Source organism: Mya arenaria, chromosome 6, assembly GCF_026914265.1.
Source record: "Mya arenaria isolate MELC-2E11 chromosome 6, ASM2691426v1".
In the NCBI taxonomy this organism is placed as follows: Eukaryota; Metazoa; Mollusca; class Bivalvia; order Myida; family Myidae; genus Mya; species Mya arenaria.
The window spans coordinates 1,041,914-1,055,715 of record NC_069127.1 but is presented as its reverse complement, the minus strand read 5'-3'; the positions used below and the strand labels follow the sequence as shown (position 1 = coordinate 1,055,715).

The 13,802-nt window shown below is 36.8% G+C and overlaps 1 protein-coding gene across 1 annotated transcript; it reads left to right on the top strand.

Annotated features, from left to right (window-relative positions):
- The first annotated feature begins 321 nt into the window (after positions 1 to 321).
- Positions 322 to 11,569, top strand: LOC128236758 (uncharacterized). Its single transcript, XM_052951858.1, has 13 exons — positions 322 to 412; positions 933 to 1,100; positions 1,505 to 1,636; positions 1,982 to 2,113; positions 2,446 to 2,577; positions 3,178 to 3,312; positions 3,724 to 3,849; positions 5,832 to 5,962; positions 6,316 to 6,654; positions 8,596 to 8,800; positions 10,181 to 10,344; positions 10,663 to 10,775; positions 11,309 to 11,569. The coding sequence occupies exons 1-13, from the start codon at positions 322 to 324 to the stop codon at positions 11,538 to 11,540; spliced, it is 2,100 nt and encodes a 699-aa protein (XP_052807818.1). The 3' UTR covers positions 11,541 to 11,569.
- The last annotated feature ends 2,233 nt before the right edge of the window (positions 11,570 to 13,802 follow it).

The window sequence follows — 13,802 nt, the reverse complement described above, 5'->3', positions numbered from 1 at the left end:
ACCACAACAACGGTTAACACACTGAATAGTACTACAACATTAAACCGTGTGTCTGCCACGTCAGCGTTAAAAGCACAAAATAGCAGTACGACATTACAGCATCCGGTAACCTCTTCAGCAATAAACACACTGAAAACCACTACCAGGTTACACCGCACATCGACAACTACTGCCCTAAACACACATAATAGCACTTCAACATTAGAACATCACTCGATCACTTCAGCAGAAAGTACATCGAATAGCACTCGTACATTAGACCGCACGCCGACTTCTTCAGCGGTAGACCTTCCGATATCCTCTACAACGGTAAACACAACAATGGGCACCACTACAGTTTACCATCCGATGACCACTACAACATTCGAGCAGTTTACCACAGAGCCAATAACGCATCGTCCGGGTGTTGCAGGTATGTCAAGTTTCATTTGTACTTTTACTCTTTATGTGTCATGAAGCTAACGAGGAGCTTTCTGAAAAGTAATAGTCTGAATAAAACTGCCACATGTAACGTTCTTTAAGATGAAATAATACTATGACGAAAAATTAAAAACCCATCAGATAATTAAAAAAAAACGGTTTTAATGATGTAGTGATAAGTTTATATAGCCTTGTAGGCTCTCGCAATCGAGTTTGAAAACAATCCTGTAAAAACATAGCGAATCTATTTTAAATAAACGTACCAATTTTAAAATTGCACGACTAAGGGTATTCATGCAGCTGATTTAAATTAAGAATTTCAACGTATCTTCATACCTGGCATATATTTCGTTTATTGTCAGGCAGCGAACTATTTAATGATAATCATAATTTATTAATGGGAGTATATTTCCTTAACGTTTAAGGATTTTATCCTTATGCATATGAAACACCTTTAACCATTGCATAAAGTTCTCAAATTGTATCGATTTTTTCATTATCTTTTATACCAGATTGTGGAAAGCCAAAGAATATAACGAACGGCAAGGTTAAGTACACCCTAACAAAATTAAACCACAGTGCCTTCTACACGTGCGACCAGGGATATAAAACGGCAGACACTACAGTGATCACATGCACGACTCAGGGAGCCTGGGATGGTAATCCACCGACGTGCTCAGGTAGTACCTTCTGACTTTTAATAGTTTTAATCTGATATATAACGCTTGTCCATTATTGCAAAATAAGTAAATCTGCTGAAAGTGGTGCATCGCACAATAAAAGTAGCTGTCGCAAAAATGTGAACGAATTTTCGGGAAGTAAAGAATTGTACTTCCACGCCAAGTGTATCAACATAAATTGCACATACGAGTGCGCGTTTAGAGATCCGGGGCAGGGGGGACAAGAGGCCGATGTTTTGCCTGTAGGGAATTTCAATCTAGTTTTATGTTGTATTAAAGATCAAAGCAAAGTTTAATCAACATCAAATTTCAATTCATCTTTTAACTTTAACGAAGTATGTTTTTTCTGTGTTTTGCATGTATAAATGGTGTTAAAACACGTTTATTTCAAAACTTCTGTGAAGATGTTAACGAATGTTCGGGAAGTAACAAGTGTCACTACAGCGCCATGTGTACCAACCTTAATGGTAGCTACGAGTGCACGTGTAAGGACGGCTATACAGACCCTGAGGGATACGGAGGCCGACAATGTGACGGTAAAGATCTGAAAGTAAATCTGCTGAAAGTGGTGCATCGCACAATTAAAGTAGCTGTCGCAAAAATGTGAACGAATTTATGGGAAGTAAAAAATATTGCACTTCCATGCCAAGTGTATCAACCTAAATTGCACATTCGAGTGCGCGTGTAGAGATCCGGGGCGGGGGGACAAGAGGCCGATTTTTTGCCTGTAGGGAATTTCAATCTAGTTTTATGTTGTATTAAAGATCAAAGCAAAGTTTAATCAACATCAAATTTCAATTCATCTTTTAATATAAACGAATTACGTTTTTTTTCTGTGTTTTTCATGTTTAAAACACGTTTATTTCAAAACTTCATTGAAGATGTTGACGAATGTTCGGGAAGTAACGAGTGTCACTACAGCGCCATGTGTACTAACCTTAATGGTAGCTACGAGTGCACGTGTAAGGACGGTTATACAGACCCTGAGGGATACGGGGGCCGACAATGTGACGGTAAAGATCTGAAAGTAAATCTGCTGAAAGTGGTGCATCGCACAATTAAAGTAGCTGTCGCAAAAATGTGAACGAATTAACGGGAAGTAAAGAAATGCACAAGTGTATCAACCTAAATTGCACATACGAGTGCGCGTGTAGACATCCGGGGTAGGGGGACAAGAGGCCGATGTTTTGCCTGTAGGGAATTTCATTCTAGTTTATGTTTTATTAAAGATCAAAGCAAAGTTTAATCAACATCAAATTTCAATTCATCTTTTAACTTTAACGTATTTCGTTTTTTTCTGTGTTCTTCATGTTTAAAACATGTTTATTTCAAAACTGCTGTGAAGATGTTAACGAATGTTCGGGAAGTAACGAGTGTCACTACAGCGCCATATGTACCAACCTTAATGGTAGCTACGAGTGCACGTGTAAGGACGGCTATACAGACCCTGAGGGATACGGAGGCCGACAATGTGACGGTAAAGATCTTTTTCCAATTAATTGTGTATTAATGATCGAAGAAAATCGACGGCAAATGTCTCCTTTTATTTGCTGGCGTGTACGTGTTAGTATATTATACAAGTTAAAAGGTATTGAAAACTTCCGTAGTGAAGAAAGTGAAAATTAACGGATTTATCAGCTTCACATGGGTCTTTGTACGTTTAAGACGCCACTGGGCAGTCCATAGGCGTCGACCTCAGAGAGAGTTGTGTGAGGTGATGGAGCGTTGTTCACAGACGAGATGTAACAGTGGAGCTTTTCTGGTTCTTTTAAGTGCACCAGTGTCAAACATTGTCACGTGGGACCTAGGTTTAATGTCATTCCCGTTAATGTTAAAGAGTTAAACAGGGGATGGGGGGTTGATCCTTCGTCCAAAGGATTGGCATATAGGTATTTTACTACAAGACCACGGATCCAACACATCAGTTTTATTGCAACCGATACTACGATTTTATAACTATAGATACAACTCAATCTAATGGTCATTGACTGCCTTGAATGCAAAAGACAGTTCTAAATAACAAGTAAACCGATAATTTGTACGTAAAAGAAAGATAAGATATTTGATATTTGTGTAGATATCGACGAGTGTGCTGTTGTCGGGAACTACTTTTGTCGGATAAATTGGAATCAGACTCGATGGTGTACTAACACAGCTGGCAGCTACTACTGTGGCTGTAACCGGGGATGGACTGGCAAACACTGCGAGAATGGTCAGTTGAAATCGAATGATGCATGTTCTGTTGTATCGGTCAAAGCTAAATGTCAATGGCATTCTGGATAAAGTCATGCAAGGCAAATACCTAGTCAAAATACATGACGTAGCTGAGCAACGCATATAACATTAGCCAACGACCGTCAAGAGGTTAAAATACTCCTAGTAATGAACATAGTAGGTCATACAATGTCGATCTATATTCAGATAATAATAAAATGGTGTTCATTCCTATCTCATGTGATACTATTACGTTTTTTTATATGTTTTAATGGATTTACTTTATCATATATCAGAGTGCATTGCAAAAGGTTACCATGTGTATTGAACATATATTTAACGATATGTAACCGTAATGAAACCTCTATTTATGGATGAAAAATGAAATACTTGTATTTTGCACACGCAGATGTAAATGAATGCGATGGCGGGAACCTATGTGGTCAGAATGCGGATTGCACCAATACATTCGGGTCTTATAACTGCAACTGTCGACCAGGATATCCGCAAGGAAACCCTTTCTATGGATGTTATAGTGAGTAGTATCATCATAAATGCTCATTTTACAGTTTTTTACCTTTCTTTCGTTAATTATTTCTCACATTTAAAGCGACACTTTTATTCACAGTCAATTCATACGCATGTATAACAAACATCAATTCTGACTGACAAACCTTTAACTACTTACTAAATGAAAGCACTGATAGTGCTGAAAGGCTTGAGCGACGAAACCTCCTATTGGTTGTTCGCTTGCCCGTAAAGCTCACTCACTCACTCACTCACTAACTCTTTCACCATTAAGCTAATTTCACTGCTAGAGCTATACAGAAAGGAGAAAATCGCATTGAATTATTTGTATTGTATATCTGAGTTTCTGAGTTTCCTTCTCTGTAGAACCTTATTTTTAGAATTGTTATGCAATCTTATTCCATTTATGTCCCTACCAGGATTTTTGTAGTATATAGGAGTTCTCCCTTTCATATCAGTGTTTATAAGTGTTAATATACGCAAAATAAATCGCACTCTTACTTTTAACTGAACATGAACTATTTATGTAAATCAAACATTATTCCAGGCATGTTTCACATACTGATTTTCATTGAAATCTGGTACATTCTATTATGACTCCACATGGAGTCAGTTGAATTTTTGTGGTTTAGCGCTCAACCCTAAAAATACATTTTTGGAAAATAATAATTACTGATAACAAGATTGTAACCGTGCATTAATTAGCAGAAAGCGCACAATTATTAAATGATTGGTGAATGCTAAAATATTTACTGTGGTCTACAATAGTCTCATCAGGTAGAATTACCGTGTTGTATGTTCATTTCTGTCACATCAAACTCAGTATCCTTCATAGGAACCAATATTTTCTTCATTCATTCATCCATTTTGGAATATTAAAACAATAATATTAATTATGGTGAATCTTATTTGGGAGTAAGAGTGTTTCTTTAAGGTAACACAGGATACAGAGTTTTACCGTGCAAAAAGTAGCTTGCGGATAAATTTAAACTGTTTATATACAGGCACTTAAAATTATTAAACGTGACAATGTTGTGTTCATGATCATCATGTTTAAATACAGTTAGATATTAGATTAAATTCAATTCAATTCAATTCAACTTATTGATTAAGTAACTTGAACACAAAGTGCTCCTCGTTACATGATAGATATAATACATTCAATTAAACATATATACAACGATAATATGATAGGTTTGAAATCTCAGACATGAGAAAAGAACTGATAATCAATATTTTAACATAATATTTTAACATTAGATTCTTTTACATTACACTAACAATTCACTTACACAGTGAGCAGCAAGTTTCCTTACGCGCTATTATATCAGTCGGAATAGCAATATTTATATGAAAAACTATTATTTATAAAAAAAAATGGGGGGGGGGGATTTGCACCAACAAAATTAAATATTTGTTTTTAACTTTAAGAAAAGGAACCAATTAATAGTTGATTTTTTTTACATATATCATATGACATCTATACTATTTTTGCCAACTAAGCTACCTTGTTAATTTGTAACAGCAATTTACTATACATATGAGTTTAAAATCATCGGGATTATAATAATGATAGAAATCCGATTTTTTTTTGGATTTTTTATAGCGATTTTGATAAGCACAATACCTTAATGGTCTATAAACATGCAACCACTTAAAATATACCTGCAACAACTTCAATATCATACACAGCAGATCTAACACTCTAAGCAGTAACATTACTATTGGTCATGTCGATTATTGTATAGGTCATCGTATGTTTGTTTTTCACCCAACGATGGCAAATATCATCGAGCTATTGACGAGTGTCAAAGCAAACACGCTCCGTGAAAAATACATTTCCAAGATTACTGGCTAAATAACTGGAAATGATTAACCTATGGTATTGATATGGTTTCCTGTCGTTCACATGAAGTTATTTATTTTTTTAATTATATTTCATAAGTTAAACTATTGTACCTCGATGCCAAATGTTGTTGTATCGTTAAGGTCCGGTACTGCTCAGCTTTAACTCACCGGCCGTAATAGATGGTGTCCGCGGAGACAACGAGATACTCCCTCCTGTAAACATCCCCGGGGGAAGATTCCCCTACCTAGGACAATACTTCAGTCTTTTCAGGGTATCTGTCTTGAAACGCCCGGCTTTAACCTTTAGGTTCTGTAACATACAATAGTGATCATTTCGACGCAGTATGTTGAGTAATAGTATACTAATAAGCATTGCTTTATAATTGGTCAATGGAGATTCATGCAAACGTGTCTACATATTTAAGTGTAGATCCACATTGAACTGTTTGTCGTTGAAAGCTTATATAAGGCCCTTGGTTTCTTTAATCACAAACACCATGTAATCATGTAAAAGAGATCGTATTATCAGTTGATTACAAACGTTCAGTTTTCATTTCCCATTCGATGCATTATGTACATGAATGTTAGGTAGCATTTAACGTTTATTTTGGTGTTGCTTTTTCAGCCAAGTTTGAATGGGTTCCTAGCACTTAACTATCCACCGCTATATGAAGCCTTTGGCGCGGAGAATTCTACACAGTGGGCCGAATATGTCGAGAATCACGTGGTTATTGCCCCTCTCTGGACAAACCTCGACTCAAGGAATATTACTGGCGCAGGTGTATGGGTCCATGTGTTTTCTAACAACACTGGAAATAGGAGTGACATCCTTCAAATACAGAAGCTTGTTCGGAAATATTCGGACAACAGTGAGTTCAATGCGAGTGTTGCATTTGCCGTGACTTGGAAACATGTCACCACACATTCACCATATATGCCCGGATACATGCTCTACAAATACCAGGTAAATCTACTGTACATTTTAACAGGACACCAATAAACTGTTTTTGTGTCGTCGTTGTCTTCATTGGCGTGCTAAAATGCTTTGATGGTCATAATTTGAAGAAGGTTGGTTTTGTAATTTCAAACTAAAGTTGTTACACATGTTTACTTCCATATGCATAGCGGAAGAAAGTTCCATAACTTTAATTAAATGCTTATAGTTGTCCCCTTGAACCAATCTGAGAATAAAACTAACGAACGTTGACCCACGCCTGCTGTGCTTTAGTATTATTTTTTACTTTGTCAAAGAGGTGTATTTTACCAGTACGTGTTTCACAACCTGATAATGCAGACACTAATGGTAACGGCCGGTCGATTGCTTGTAAAACTAATTGGATACATGATGACTTAACCCCACCGTGACGTCATCTTGACTTAGTGTTTAAATGTAATACTTGTCATGAAATAGAAGTGATTCCCTGTCATATTCAGATATTAAAAATGAGAAAAAAATTGACACACAAGACAGTCCTGCGTGATGGCATAGCTCTTTTCGAAAATACGTCTATGGTTCTATGTATCTATAGTGTATGCACCTCTATGGTTCTATGTATCTATGGTGTATGCACCTCTATGGTTCTATGTATCTATGGTATATGCACCTCTATGGTTCTATGTATCTATGGTGTATGCACCTCTATGGTGCTATGTATCTATGTTATATGCACCTCTATGGTTCTATGTATCTATGGTATATGCACCTCTATGGTTCTATGTATCTATGGTGTATGCACCTCTATGGTTCTATGTATCTATGGTATATGCACCTCTATGGTTCGAAGTATCTATGGTATATGCACCTCTATGGTTCTATGTATGTATGGTGTATGCACCTCTATGGTTCTATGTATCTATGGTGTATGCATCTCTATGGTTCTATGTATCTATGGTGTATGCACCTCTATGGTTCTATGTATCTATGGTGTATGCACCTCTATGATTCTATGTATCTATGGTATATGCACCTCTATGGTTCTATGTATCTATGGTGTATGCACCTCTATGGTTCTATGTATCTATGGTTTATGCACCTCTATGGTTCTATGTATCTATGGTGTATGCACCTCTATGGTTCTATGTATCTATGGTGTATGCAAGGCATCGATTGGCGTTTCCTGGGTTAAAAAGAATAATGAGAACATCGTGTTTTCCAGTACTACTAAATTATTGTCGAGTGTCAGGCAAGGGCACTACTGGTACATATTATGATTTATTTCGCTTATTATGATGGTGGCGGGATTGAAACGGAGACATTCCGCACCCGTTTCTTACTCTAAACCACAATGCTATCGTGGCAATATTGTACATTTTCTGTCTATGTCGGTGTTTACATAACCTGTCTATTCATACAACGGGCTGTACACGTTCTTTCTATGTCGGTGTGTTTTCAGAGCATCACAATATCAGCAAATATAATAACGGAAGGCCTTTAAATGTACCTGCTCTTTATATGTTTGTGTTTTCAGAACCTGCCAATGAAGGCGATTGTGAAATCGGACGGCATGTACACGGATATACTCTTTATATGTTTTATCTGAGCCTGTCAATACAGGTGATTGTGACAGCGTCTGTACACGAACCTGCTGTTTACATGTCGGTGTTTTCAGAACGATCCTGTCAATGTAGGCGATTGTGGTAGCGGACACTCTAAATTCGTACCTGCTCTCCATATACCGATTGTTTCCGAACCTGTCAATACAGGTGATATCGGTAACAGACACCCTATATTCGTACCTGCTCTTTATACAACGATTGTTTCAGAACCTGTCAATACAGGTGATTGTGACAGCGTCTGTACTCGAACCTGCTGTTTACATGTCGGTGTTTACAGAACGGTCCTGTCAATGCAGGCAATTGTGATAGCGGACACCCTTAATTCGTACCTGCTCTCCGATTGTTTCAGAACCTGTCAATGCAAGTGATTGCGGTAACAGACGGCCTATACACATACCTACTCTTCAACTACGATCAGGAGGAGTTCAGCATCCAACCAAACAGCTACACGCCAGTGGCTGCCGGTTACACTTTCCCCGGAAACTTTACCGGCAAGATTCTCGCCAACAGCCACAACTTCACCAACCTTAAGACCGATTCAAACGTTAACCAAGGTCCGTTGCACCGCTTTTATTAACATATAAATACTATTTTTTGTAAATCTGAAGACCTTGAATAATTTATATAACGTTTTCAAGAGGGGAAGCATAGTCCCCTCCTTGTAATTCCTCTTTTCGTCCACCCGTCAGGTACACCATTGTCAGCAATTGCAATTTGAACAATTGACCGAGGTTAATATGAACAGGTGCATTAAGCAAGAGCCATAACCCTAGGTGCATTCATTATTTTAGTATCTACACATTTAACCTTTACGGAGTGTATGAACAATAATGCTGTCGAACAAAAATTGAATGAAATCTTAGAATATTAGAAACATGACAATTAGGTGAATGGCAGTATGCAAGAGCTTTAATCCTACCCGCCCTATATAATGAATTAGTTTTCCTGTACCGTATTCTAATATTTATCCGGAACATTACTCAAATGGTCTTTAAACTATTGACCTTAAACTGTTAAAAGAAACATCGATATTTGGAAAAGTATTGTGCAAATGGTATGGCATATATCTTTGGGTTTTTTTCTAACTCACATACTTATGTAAGTCTGGAGTAAAAAAGTACTTAGGTGATTGAAACATAATAAACATATATATCTTATATTGAAAGTACAGTTCATAGGAACGACATTTTATTGTTAATGTTTTGCCTTTTATACACTTAAAATTTCTCAGAAGCATAATTCAGAAGAACTGAGGTATTGACTTCAAATCCATATACAAAAAAAATTGATCGAGTGAAAGTGCTATGTTTTATGTTGCTAAGCATTATGACTCTTTAGTTGTATTTCAACAGTAATCGACATTGTTTCATTTATATTTTTGTCTGCAGCATATTCTTAAGACTTTCCCTGTTTTTTATAAAACAGATTCTTCCAAACCTTTTTCGGCACTGTTATATGGTAGACTGTGGCTGCTTCTATTTAATTTTGCACTTATTCCCAAATTGTGTGTGTTTTCTCTTATAATATCGCAATTGATATAAATGATTTAAAAAATCGATTGATACTTTTCTTCTCAAACCCGAGCTAAAGTGATGACGATGTTTTTCTGTCCACGGCAAACTCTTTTGCGATAAATAAAACCGATAGTTTAGAAGCAAAACATATTCCCTCGATAGCCTTTTTTGCATAATTGTGAACACATTTTAGTCGACGATTTACTGAGAATAAATCATGAACTTCCATCACTTGTGTTATTCTGTTTTAAAACGTAGTAGATTATATCGATTTCTGTTGATGCCTGTCTCTTATATTAGGTAATCAAACGTTTTAAGTATTACTTTAAGTCTACCTGTTGCCGCCTCTCTGTTGTAAACGTGTTACGGTAAAGTGTTAACCACAAATTGCATAATACTATACTGTTTACCTCCTGTCAGCGGTCAAAGGTCGTTGGCTGCATGACGTGACGTACATCACTGACGACATGCGGGACGAGGTGGGATGCCGGAAGTTCAATGAGAACAAGACATTGAAAGAATGGACGCGAAAACAGCTTAAAAACTCATATCCTTGTCCATGTTACGAACAAGATATGAAAGAGGTAACGGAATATGACAGCAGAAATAGATATAACTTTATCCATAGATTTAAGAGTCTCGAGAACATTTAATGAAGACGGACATTTGTTAGGTAAATCATCAGACACATCATTCAGTTGTCATATGATAGCAAGAACAATATAATTTACTTATGTCTTCAGAACCGACCAATATACAAAAGCAGACGAAAAGTCAATGGAAGTGGTACACTGATTTATTCTAAAATGAGCCAATGGATCGGTTGTAACGCCTTTCTGTAGTGATTTTCCATTGCTCGTAATTACGAAGCACCTTCCTCATTATATACATTTATTTTGTAGGACTATACCTTCAAAATCAACGACAGCCTTTGGTCGAACATTGACCAGTATACCCACTGTTACGAGTCGTGGTTCTTCAATCCATATGATATAAAACAGCGCTGCTGCTTTCGGTATTTATGCTCCTATGCTACAGATAGTACTTGCAAATACACACGTGTAGGAGAATATTAAAAGTTGTCCATTTGAATTTCCATTGCATTAAAATCACTGCAAAATATTGATGATTTACGATAAACATTAGTTGTCGTCTTAGATCAGATAAGTTGAGATCATTTTCGGCTTCGACGGTATCTATTACGCTGTCTCTTCATACACAACAAAACAAAGAGCAGCAGTGTATCCATCGAGAGTATGCGACGATGAAGTCAGACAACATGAAACTTATTTTGAGTCGGCTAGATATCAACAAATTAACTTTTACCGATCATACACTAACATACAGTATCATTAAGAAATTATTATCCAGTATAAATATATTAGTGTTAACAGTGGTTTAACGCAGCTGTTCAGAGTTCAATAATAAATTATATCATACTTTGTTTCAGAGTGTTTACTTTTTTTACGTCGATTCGGAGTTTAACCGTGCAGTAACTATCATGTCCAATCCGATCCGTCGTAACTGGCAGTGCATAACGTGTTTCAGGTTCGGTGAACTGCGTAAGGAATATCCTTTCGCTATAGGAGCCGAGTACAGGGACGCCGGTTATAACGCCCTTCTGGAGACCGGCTTCCGGCAGTGCTGCTCAGCGGTAAACAGCCGGCGCTACTGTCACCTTTACTATGACGTCAACCCGCCCGACGACTGTTCAACCTGGTCCCCCGACGACGAAGCCGATGTAAAACAGGCTCTGGGCAAAGTCATGACATTTGTTTGACTGTCTTAAACAATTTGATTTTTGGTGTGTTTTACTTCTTCTGCGTATCAGATCTTAACCTGTATTTCTTACATGTGTAGATATCTTTCTTTATGATCATAATTATAAATGTTTGTGATATATTGTTCTGTTCAACATTTGATAATATTTTAATATTATAAAGTCAAATATAACTGATCAATGTTGTAAATAAAATATATTAATCAGTTTTAGTGTTTGGGATAATAGTTTGTCTACTTACTCTTAAAGGATGGTAGTATCATTGATGGGATCGAATATTTTATCTGGGTTACTAGCTGCCCAGGCACCCTTTTAGCTTTCTAAATGGTCAAGAAAACTTGTATAAGTTACAATGATTAAAACACTATAGTTATGTTTCTTAGACGAATCATTCAAATATAAAACAACGAACATATCCCATTATGTTGAATTAAACTCAAACGAAAAAAACTCTTTGTTTTCTATATTTTACTAATATAATATAAAAAAAAAAAATTCTTAAAAAAACATAATGTTCCAGTTTTGAAATGGCCTTGAGACAACGTTTCTCCACTATTAGATTTGCGTAAAGTACTATACCTTTGTACAGCGAGGTTTGATCATTCATGACCGAATTGGACACCATGTAGTGAAATGCTTGATTGGAGAAGGCTTTTTTTGTTCTGGTATATATGTTGGAGCGGTATCCATCTGGTACGTGTTCGTGTGTAGCTATAATAAAAATCACAGTTGCGAAACTTATATTTACGTGCGAACGACCGTTTGCTCGTCATTTTGTAAATGCCATATATGACGTAAATCATACACTTAAAAAGTGCTCTAGATACCGAATGTACGCTGTTATCATGTTAGGAATGCACACACCTTGATCAATACAGTAGGTCTCATGTACACATATCTTGATGACATTGCAATAACACAGTAGATCACATGTGCACACACCTTCATGGCATAGCATTAACACAGTATATCACATGTGCACACACCTTGATGACGTAGAATGTACACAGTATATCACATGTGCACATACCTAGATGACGTAGCATTAGTGCAGATGCAAGCATGTGTTCGTACATTGATGAGGTACCTTTTACACAGTAGATCAAATGTACACGTACCTCGATGACGTAGCATTAACGCAGTAGAACACATGTACACGTACCCGAATGACGTAGCATTAACACAGTAGAGCACATGTACACGTACCCGAATGACGTAGAATTAACATAGCACATGTACTCGTACCCGAATGACTTAGCATTAACACAGTAGAGCACATGTACTCGTACCCGAATGACGTAGCATTAACACAGTAGATCACATGTACACGAACCTGGATGACGTATCGTTAACACAGTAGATCACATGTACATTTACGAGCTCCCGTTGTGTTTCGCAACCTCTATTTTAACTCTTTATATATAACTATCGTGCCGAGTGCCGATAAATTACATCGCAATGCTAGTTATTGAACGTTGGCTTTGCCAACATTGTAAAAATATTTACATGACCCATTACCCTTGTCATAGAAATTATATATGAACGGGCGTATAGTTTCAAAGTAACTCGTTTCTCTGGTGCATTAAATTTTACGGAGGTTATGCCCTCGGATAACCGCCCTTGTACGGTCAGTTAAACAGGAAACAAGTCAGTTTAACATATATGTGACTTGGTCGAATGCTTAAAAAGCTGTCATGAACACTTAAGTGGCGACATGTTCTAATCGATATTTATAAAACTTGTCAAAAATAATGTCTTATTACATTAAGTGTAAACGGATTGTTGTTGATGTCCGGGCAAGAATGACACATAGTTCGATCAAACGAGAAACGCGTTTAATACTTTAAAGCCAACATTTGAATTGATATCAGATTTACAGTTATAACAAACTCTAAAAGCTGTATTTCTTTCCAAATCCTATACGAGAAATGTTTGAAATGTTGATCATGTAAATATCATTCTCAAAACCTTCCTGTCTGTGGGGATTGAGTTTAAACTAAACTTAAGCCTGCCCGGTTGTGTAATCACACCTGATTGTGTGACCCTGGCCAGGGGTATTTTATATATATGTGTATGTATCATAGAGATGTGTGAAGACGTGTTAAGACGAGGTAAAGATTATATATGTATATCTGTCATCACTTTTATTAAAATAAGTAACACGTGACGTTGATGACTTTCATATCAATTATTTCGCTAAAACCTTACATATTATGAAAATCAATATTAATGTTTACAGGGAAGCATGCTTTAATATCATTT